This window comes from Varanus komodoensis, unplaced genomic scaffold (genome assembly GCF_004798865.1).
Source record: "Varanus komodoensis strain SLA01 unplaced genomic scaffold, ASM479886v1 scaffold78, whole genome shotgun sequence".
Classification (NCBI taxonomy): domain Eukaryota; kingdom Metazoa; phylum Chordata; class Lepidosauria; order Squamata; family Varanidae; genus Varanus; species Varanus komodoensis.
Genome location: NW_025336455.1, coordinates 634,194 through 643,518, shown reverse-complemented (window position 1 = coordinate 643,518; position 9,325 = coordinate 634,194). Strand labels below are relative to the sequence as shown.

At 55.4% G+C, this 9,325-nt stretch overlaps 1 protein-coding gene across 1 annotated transcript; it reads left to right on the top strand.

Moving 5' to 3' along the window:
- Positions 1-2,011: 2,011 nt before the first annotated feature.
- Positions 2,012-7,633, top strand: LOC123035242 (lymphocyte antigen 6D-like). The gene is made up of 3 exons (XM_044453228.1): positions 2,012-2,063; positions 5,998-6,114; positions 7,253-7,633. Exons 1-3 carry the CDS (start codon positions 2,012-2,014, stop codon positions 7,459-7,461), a joined length of 378 nt encoding a protein of 125 aa, XP_044309163.1. The 3' UTR covers positions 7,462-7,633.
- Positions 7,634-9,325: the final 1,692 nt, after the last annotated feature.

Sequence of the window (9,325 nt, the reverse complement as noted above, 5' to 3'; positions counted from 1 at the left end):
TGATCAATTAACTGGTGTGATTAATCCACCAATGCAGCTCCTCCCACAGCAAACTGTGGGGCATCTGAACCTCGCTCTTAACACATAGCCAAAGCCTCCCGAAGAAGAAAACCAGGAATGGCTAGGCTGGCCTTTTAACTATTCAGGACGGTCGATAATCAGCCCACTGCCCTCTTGAGCCCCGGACTTCAGCTGCCCGCTTTTCCCTTAGCCTACCAATCTCCTTCTGCAGGCCTGTGTTTGGATCCCTGCGAGGGAGCTGTACAAAACCGTATTTACGTAGGTACCTCTTAAGTTATGCATGCACCTGGGAAGATAGCCAGGGTTTCACAGACAGGATCAAGCACCGAGAACTTTACCTGCCCCTGTTTTACCCATCGGGGCAGGTAGGAGGTGCTTGCACGTTTACTGGCCCCATAACCTCGTCCACTAGGTCCCACCCCGGCATGCCAAAGCCGCGGGACTCAACTGCCCGCATACCACACTCCACCTTCACTACCGCAAACCTGCTCCGGATCCCCGGACAACCTCCCAGGAAGACTGGCTCGGCGTGTTCCCCAGACCAAGCTCCTAGTCCTCCTGAATCAAGCGAGGTCCATCAAACCTGCCCAGATCTGTCTTCCGGGGAAAACTTCGCCTGCACCATTCATAGTAAACTCTCAGGAATTCCTTGGCAGAGGAGGCAACACAAAAACCAAGTGTTCCTTAAAGGCATAAAGTGCAAATGCCATTGCACTAAATCTTTAATCCTGGTTTGAAATGACTTGGTGTACGAGTAGAATAAAAGTGCAAGCAAGCAAACAAATAAATGCACACATGGCGACCCCTTGCCTTTCTCTTGGATGTGGTTCCTTCATACGTGTTTTAGCATGATACTGCCCTGACCTACGGTCACTGTTCTCGCGTTTGGCTTGCGAGCTTTCTGCCGGCAGCCAGTTGGTCACTGTATGAATTGATTAATAAAGGGGACCCTAATAAAGGGTAGGCAAATGAGAAGGGTCCAGCGGAGGGCGACAAAAATGATGCAGGGTCTGGAAACACTGCCCTGTCGGGAGGGACTGAGAGAACTGGGCATGTTCAGCCTTGAGAAGGGAAGACTGAGGGGGGCATGGTATCCCTCTAAAAATACCTCCAAGGCTGCCACAAAGAGGAAGGGCAGGATCTCCTCTCGCTGACGCCAGAGTGCAGGACGGGGAATAATCAGTCCAAGCTGTGACAACCCAGATTCAGGCTGGACATCAGGAAATGCTTCCTCACTGTCAGAGCAACACAACAGTGGGACCAGCTGCCTGGAGAGGCGGTGGGCTCGCCCACACTGGGGACATTCAGAAAGAAACTGGGCAGCCCTCTGAGTGGGAGGGTGTGACGTGGTGCCCTGCAACAGCAGGGGGTGGACTGGATGGCCTTCAGGACCCCTTCCAACTCTGCTGTTCTATGACTCTAGGACTCTATGACCCCTGGCCTGACCAAGCAGTGTTCATCCTGACCCAGTGTGAGTGCCATGAATTTAACTGTTATGAAAAAAAATGTGATCACCACCATGCTGGAAAGGGCTGGTCTCCAGTTATATGACATTCGGGTAGTTGGCCAGAAACACTGGGAAGCGGTGTGACCGCGAGCCAAGCAAAGCCCTGTAGGATTCCTGCAGCATTCCAAGCTAAACAGACTTCGGGGCGAACGGCTGCTACTTGTCCCAGGGGACTTCTACTTGTCCCACAGCTGCACACAGAGATTTTCTGTCGAAACACAAGACTTGACCAGTGTGCCCACTTCCAAGCCATTATGTGCCAAGAAAAAGTGTGTGTGTGTGTGTGGGGGGGGGGACTCAGAGGAGCTGCCTTCAGGTTGCAACATGTTCACAGCACTCCCACGAGCGGAAATATTCAAACACACACCGTATTCTTTGGGCAATCCCGATGGCAACACCCTGTGTGTGCAACACATCTCTGCGGAGCTGCAACATATGACAGAATAGTTACCTGCTCTTTGCAAACCGGGAGAGAGTGCCAAGATGAAAGCTTCTGCCGTCGTGCTTTTGGTCGCAGCCCTCTGCGCGGGGACAGGTGAGTTGGGCGCCACGAGGTTTGGTGGTGCCTTTGAGAAGGAATCTGGGGACTTTTGGGGCAATTATAGCCACATGGCACAACTTTATTGTTGAGAGGTAGCCGCAGAGAAGCAATTGTCTTACTCCCAGCTCTTTCAAGGATGCCTTGAAACTGGCTGGGAACTTAACAGCAATGCAAGATTGTGTGTGTGTGTGTGTGTGTTCATTCTAAAGCTCGTACACCTGCAATCCTAAGTATGCTTATACAGAAAAAAAATCCTACAACTTTTAGCAGAGCTGAGAGCTCCAGGACTTTTCCCCATCTAAACGCTGTGGATTTTTCATCTGTTGCCGGCTCAGAAAAAACTGACTTTGAGTGAGAAAGGCCTGGATCTATGGAGTTGTGGGGTGTCCCTTCCAGAAACTCCCCCCAGCTTTGCAAACTGTGCGGGAGCTGTCAGCGGGAGAGGCAGCTGGGGCAGGCGGGAAGGGGGGCTTTTAACACGCCTGAGGTATGCATGCCACTGTGCCACTTGCGCAGGGACCAGACTTCAGTGTATTATTAACGTCCAGAAAAGCATCCACGATGCGCCCCAGTTATGTGCGAGAGAGGGCACACGGATCCCTGCTGCTCCTCCCCTTCGTCCACGGGGGTCCCTGGAGCCGTTTGTCCTTGTCCACCCAGCTAGTCGACAGGTGAGCTCGGCTCAGCTCTGACGTGTAGGAGCGCTAATCCTGCATTGCCCACCCATTCAAGTCAGGCTCCAGGTAGCTAGCATGGAAAATATATGTGCACTGAATAAAGGGCTTTCCTGGGAAATCTGACTTTTTGGAATTGTGGCAATATTCAGATCTTATGGTGTAAGAGAAGGCCAGGGCCTCGGGGAGCTGTTAGCAATGGGGTGAGCAGCTGTGATTTTTCAATCCAGACTTAAAATCGTATCTTTATGTGTGAATCAAATTAGGCTGAGAAGCAGCGAGATAATTCAAGGGCAAGGAGCAGTGAGAACAAAACTGCAGAAAACCCAGGTTCAGGGACCCACACGGGGATCCCATGCCGTTTGTTTGGGATTAAATCCAACTGAATACGGAGGGACTTGTTTCTAACTAATCAGATTTGCAGGAATCCTGTGTGTGCTTACAGGGAAGCCCCAAATGTGATGACCTCAATATGTATTGGACTAGAACTCCCATCATCCCCAGCCAATGTCCATGCTGGCTGAGAATGGTGGGTGCTGTAGCCCGACCCATCGGGAGGGTGTCAGCTTGGGGAAGATCGCTCTGGGCCATGATGCCATCCCCTGGGATTTACGAGTCCAAACATTTGCATCATAGTGATCTAGCATGCCTCCAAAGTCACTTTTAACAAGGAGATGCTTGCACTACAATTATGCCAGGGGAGCGGCTGAGATGAGGTTCCCAGTGCTGGAGCCAAACAAATAAAAATAGCATCCACGTCCCAAGGCAGGCATTTACTACCTTGAGGACTAGGAACATGAAAAGTTTCTCAGGATGATGAGAAAGTGTCCTCCCAACACCATTTCCCACCCATGTTTCACCCAGTTGGATTTGTGTCTTTGCCTTTGCACTGGTCCCATTTGTCTTTGGCTGGAATGTGCCCCTCCCCCAGAACTTTCCGGAATTAAATTTGGCCCTCAGGCTGAGGAGGTCCAGAGCAAAAGGTGGCAGCTGCTCTGGGCAGTCACATTCGGATTCATCCAAAGCAAGTGTTTTCCAGGACGGAGCAGAGAAAGTCCATCTTCAGCTAGGTGCAATGAATCGGAGGAATTGGTTGCCACCGGCTCAGAGGGCTTGGAGCACCATGCAGGGGAAGCATCTGTCCGTGGCTGTCACTCGTCTTGCTGGCCCCAGTGGCCCATGTTGGGGGAGCCCCTGGCCAAGGGAGCTGGCCAGGGGGCACAGTTTGGGACTTTCCAGAAGCACCTGCTCGGCTAGTGTAAGGAAAGGGCCTACTTGGGTGTCCTTTGTGGTCCCGGAAGCTCACTGAGCCACCGAGCCCGGAAGGTGTGCGCTCCAGCCTGGCGTGGTCTTGGCTGCACATGGAAGCCCCACGTGCTGCTTGTAGGAGACGGCCCGGCTGGCTCTTGCAGCCGCTCGCCAGCATCTCTGCCCTCATGGGACCGCATCCGACAGACCGGCCCTGTGATGGAAAGCCCTTGGCCCGACGGACCTCACGCCTGCCGTTTCCCCATCCGGCTGCACACTCTCTCCTCTCCGAGGCGCCGCTCCTGGGAAAACCTACCTGCCATGCACAGATGTTTGCCTGGAGTTGCACAAGAATGCTCTATCTTTCCAATGTAATCTCTGGCTCGCCCAGCACCCCAGCTGAATCAGAAGGGCGGCATCCTGCCCAAACACGAGTGTGGAAATAGCAGGATTCCCTCCCGATGGCAAACGTCAGCTGTGTTATGTACGGCTGGACAAACCAGGACAGAGGGATGGATTGAGAGACGGTTGTACTTGGAGGAGACCCTGGAAATCAATGGAACTTCGGTTAATCACGGCAGCCTTAAGTCCCGTTCGTTTCATGCGTATTCTTAGTATGGCTGAGTCCTGATGCCGCGGAGAGAAGCGGGACTTCTTCATGGCACACAGAACTCTTCATGGAATCCAGCACTGCGGGAGGCCACAGGTTTGGCCAGGGCTTCAAGGAGAGACATTTCTGGAAGACTGGCGCCTGCCACCACAAGCAGAGACCGACAGAAATGGACCAGATGAGGAAATAACTTTCCCTGGAAGCAAAAATGACAAAATGGAGGCTGTCGTACTTTGGGCACGTCATGAGAAGGCCAGGCTCTCCAAGGAAGACCATCATGCTGGGGAAAGATGAAAGGAAATACCAAAGAAGAGACAGAAACAGAGACAGAGTGAGTCAGGAGGGGTCTCCCGGGCCATCTAGCCTGACCTCCGGCACCAACTGGCTCCGCTCACGACAAGCCCACCATGTGCACATCCAGCCTGGCCTTGAACACCCTCACCGGTGGGGCCTCAACCACCTCCCGGGGAAGCCCATTCCATACCCCTAACAGGAAGTACTTCCTGGCATCCAAACTGAGCCTTGGTTCCCTGAGCTTGGTTCCGTTGGAACCAAGATGGGTGGACTCCATCCAGGAAGCCACAACCTTGAACTTAGAAGAGCTGAGTGTGGCTGTCAAGGACAGGACATTTTGTCAGGGTTCCATTCATGGGGCCGCCATGAGTCGGCGATGACTTGGCGGCACATCGCAACAACAACAACAGAGCCAGTGACCCGATACACATGACACCCCAGGCTGGGTTCCATGTGGAACACGTGTCCCCTGTTGGGTTGCATCATATGTGACCCCAACCTCATGGGGAGTCATGTGAGTTTCCAACAGCCCACAGGCCAGAATGCCAGTTACCAATGGGCACTCGGGGCAGAGAAGCATGTGGGCCCCCCCCCCACCCACATCGCGGTGTGGGACACCCGAGGCCAGCCAGGTTGCTCTGATCCTCGAGGCAGAAGTTCTCCAAAGCACTGCACACCGGCAGTAAAAGCACAACTACCGCAGTGAATTAAATAATCCTCTCCTGCCCTTCCATCACACCTCGAATGAGTCCCCTGCGATGGCCAGCTCTGCATGGGAGCAAAAAGCAACCCCAGGGCAGGTGGAAGGCGGCTGCAGTCTTCGTGGCCTGCCTTTGGTTTCCCCAGGGCCTCAGTGGCAGAGGGACCAAATGGTGGAGCTGGGCTGAAAACAGGAGGAGCTAGATGGGCCACTCAGAGCGCCCCCCCCCCCGTGTGTGTGTGTGTGTGTGTGTGTTGTAAAGGGCTGTCCCAGCAGCGGTTCCTCCAGGGAGCTGGGCTCCTAGGAGCTGACTATGGGTGTCTGGGACGGATACTCCTCCCGGCTGGTACGTAGAATTGCATCCCAAAAAATTGCTCTCATGCCGGTTCTCTCTCTTTGTAGCTTTGTCGCTGCACTGTTACAAGTGCCAGGATGCCAAATCTCACGGGGAATGCAAAGATACCGTTAAGTGTATGGATCTGGACAGAGTTTGCGTGACACTGGAGCACCGCAATCCAGGTAGGGTTTGGTGTGATTTATGGTTTCTAACTGGAAAGCAGGCCGTGTAGAAAACGCTTTGCTTAGAGATGGACGTCACCCCAAGTTCTGATTTCAACATGAGGCATTAGCACGAGAAGCCCTTTTTTGGATAAGGGGTCTAGAAAAAGGACAGGTGCATCTAGCACAGGGCTGGTCCTGTCACTCCCACCAGCTTCCTTGCGTGGAATTGGGGTGAGGGAAGGTGGATCCTACAAGTTTAGACAGAAAGCAGTCCCACGGCTCCCAGCTATGCAGTGATGCATGCACAAGGTTTCCCCCCAAGTCGCCTTTCAGCTCATACCACAAAATATTTGGGCTCACCCTGGTTCAGCTCAGAAAGATGCTTGGCAGGGGAGGAAAGGAGGCAGACAAAGATTGCTGGGAAGATGTTCAGGGTGGATGAAGCCAGGATGCTGCAGCCCTTCCAGCCCATGGGCTGCGCAGAAGCTTCTCTCCGGCCCCAGAGCCCCTGCTTGGAGCTTTGCCCCACTGCCTGCCTTACAGTGGGGCCCAAGTACCACACCTTTTGGCTTGAGGCTCCTAGGGCCAGCCAGAGGCTTCAGGAAGGGCATTTAAGTTTTCAGATGTAGTAGTGCAGGCAATACCTGGAAAAACACTGAAGGAGCAGCAGTGGGGGAAATGGAGTGGGGCCAGGGAGGAGTCCGTGGCCATGTCTGGGTCTCCACGCAGGCGCAATTTGGTCCCTGGCCCTGAGGTTCAGCACCTCTACTTCACTTTCCATCCAAAGAAACAGAAACAGAGCGAGTCAGAAGGGTCCTTGCGGGCCATCTAGTCTGACCCGGCTCCAGCAGGCTCCGCTCATGACATGCCCACCATGTGCATGTCCAGAGAGAGCAGTGAGAATGGCGCTGGTGGCCCTGAAGGTAGGAGCCAGCCTCACGCCATACTGGGGCCATCCAAAACCCTAATGACGACAGATTTGATGGTGCAGCGCAAGAAACTGCTTCCTGTCAGCCTCATCTTGGAGAGACTCCGCAAACGGTGTTGCTGCCGCCAAGTCTTAATGACAACCTCTCCTCTCCTCTCCTCTCCTCTCCTCTCCTCTCCTCTCCTCTCCCCCGGCGCTCGCTTGCCCTCCCCGGATTTTGTCTTCCAGCTCAGGAGCTTCTCATCAGCAAATGGTGTGCCCCAGAATGCCCGGCCTTCACTTCTGAAATCAAGGTGGCGAAGGCGAACTTCTCTTCTAATTGCTGCGAGATGGATTACTGCAACAGCGGTGGGCCCAGCAGCGTGAAAACCAGCCACGCTCTCGTGGCCGTGGCCACACTGGCCAGCTTCGCCTACATCCTCCGGACGGGGCTGTGATGGTGCCTGAGGCGCATGGGAAGCGCTCACAGCCCTGCGCTCCCCACACCCTGGGGCACCCGAGGGCTTTTCCATGGAGGGCCACCGCACTCCCTCCGCAAGTGCCATTGCCAAATGCATTCCTGTGTAAAGGTTTTGTGCACCGTGTGAACGGGCTCCGAGGGAGGGCTCAGAACAGTAATAATAAAAAGTCCTTCTCTCTGTGATGCTCGAGGGTGGGGATGTTTTGGGGCGGCCCCCTCGCCTGCCCCGTGCAGTGGCGCAGTCCACAATGTCAGCATTTGGTGCCAACGGGATCCAGGTTTTGGGGTGCCTTTGGGCAAAGCACCTCAACAGGCTCCTTCCTCACCGAGCGGAACTTCTCTCCGCCACTGCCGGCAGCTGCTTCCCCTCTGCCTCCTCTTCCTCACTGCGGCTCTCGCTGGCTTGCTGGCTTCTCCTGGGCCAGAGTGAGAGGTGGAGGTGGGGGGGGGTCACCTGGGGAGAAGAGGGGCGAGTCCAGGGGAGCCTGGCTGGGGTACAGGCCATCCCCAGTTGTCTTTTGCAGCCAGAACGACTCTTGAAAACCCCGGCCTTGGTTTAGGCCTGCTCCAGCCAGCCCTGCCGTGCGGCTTCTCCCCCTTCTTCTGCCTCACCTTCCTGGCCCAGCTCCCCATCGCCTCCTTGTGTCCCCCTCCCCGCTTCCTTCTCTGGGGGTGTCTTCCCATATGCTCTTGAAGCAGCGCCAGCCTCAAGGGTGCTCTGCACACACAGCAGGTAACCCACACTGGCTGGTGAGTTCCAGAGGGGCTCCATGCTGATTTTCGCTTCCTGCATGCATGCAAGGAAGCCGGGCAGCTTCGGGCCCCCGTTGTCCAGACGCGGACCTGAGCACAGCCGGGCGGAGCAGCCACTGGCCCACAGAAGGTCCCGGCTTCCATTCCCTGCAGCAGCTCTTGGCCAAGCCAGGAAAGGCTTGCAAGCCGCTGCACTGTGCCGCTCCTTAAGCCCAGGGCTGGTGGCAGGGCACAGCTCAGAGTCCTCCAAAGAGGAGGGCTTGGCTCACTGAGAGAGGTGTGTGTGCTTAGACAGGGAAAGCTCTGTGGTGCTCCGTGTTCCCACGGGCAGGTCTAGCACTGCACCTTCAGCTGAGCAACCCTGCCCTCTATTGGACAAACCAAGGGCACCAGGTGTGGTCACCTGCAGAAGATGCGGCGCCAAGGAACAAGCAGATGCGACCTGCAACGGGTCAGACGGCACCTTGGGTGGTGCCCAGGTAGACTAGTGTGGGAATCTTCCCAGCACGTTGTCCTGCAAATTACCAGAAGTCCCAGGCAGGGGCTTGTTCCCTGTCAGTTGGCTTTCCTTTTTCGGAAGGAAGCCCAGAGATATTCCTGCCACAGAGAGGCCCCTTCCTGCAATGGGGTGGGCAGCTCTGCTCTGGGGCTCCGCTGCGGCGTGACTGATCGATCGATTTCTGGCATGTGTGCACTGCTCCGCATCTTGACAGATGGCAGAGCAGCGGACAGTCAAATAATAACACAGGTCGACAGACAAAACCGAGGCATGGAAAACAGGGTACCTTTGAAGCCGTGGCTGGTCGGCAAGAAAGGCGTCTCCAGTGGGTGCCAAGAGCAACCTGAGCTGAAGCCCGCCTGGCTGCCAGAAGCAGGGGGTGCTGCAGAGGTGGGGCCACCCAAGGAAGGCCGTGCTCTTGGTGGACTCCCCTGGGACCATAGGTCCGTGCGGCACCACTAGGGGCGCACTCTCGCATGAGCTCAGTGGCTGGGCAAGTCGGTACGGAAAGGGCGCTCTCGTACATCTCCCGGACCCTCGCTTCGCACACCGGTGCCAGCATCTTGAACTCAGCCAATGCCAGGCGGTG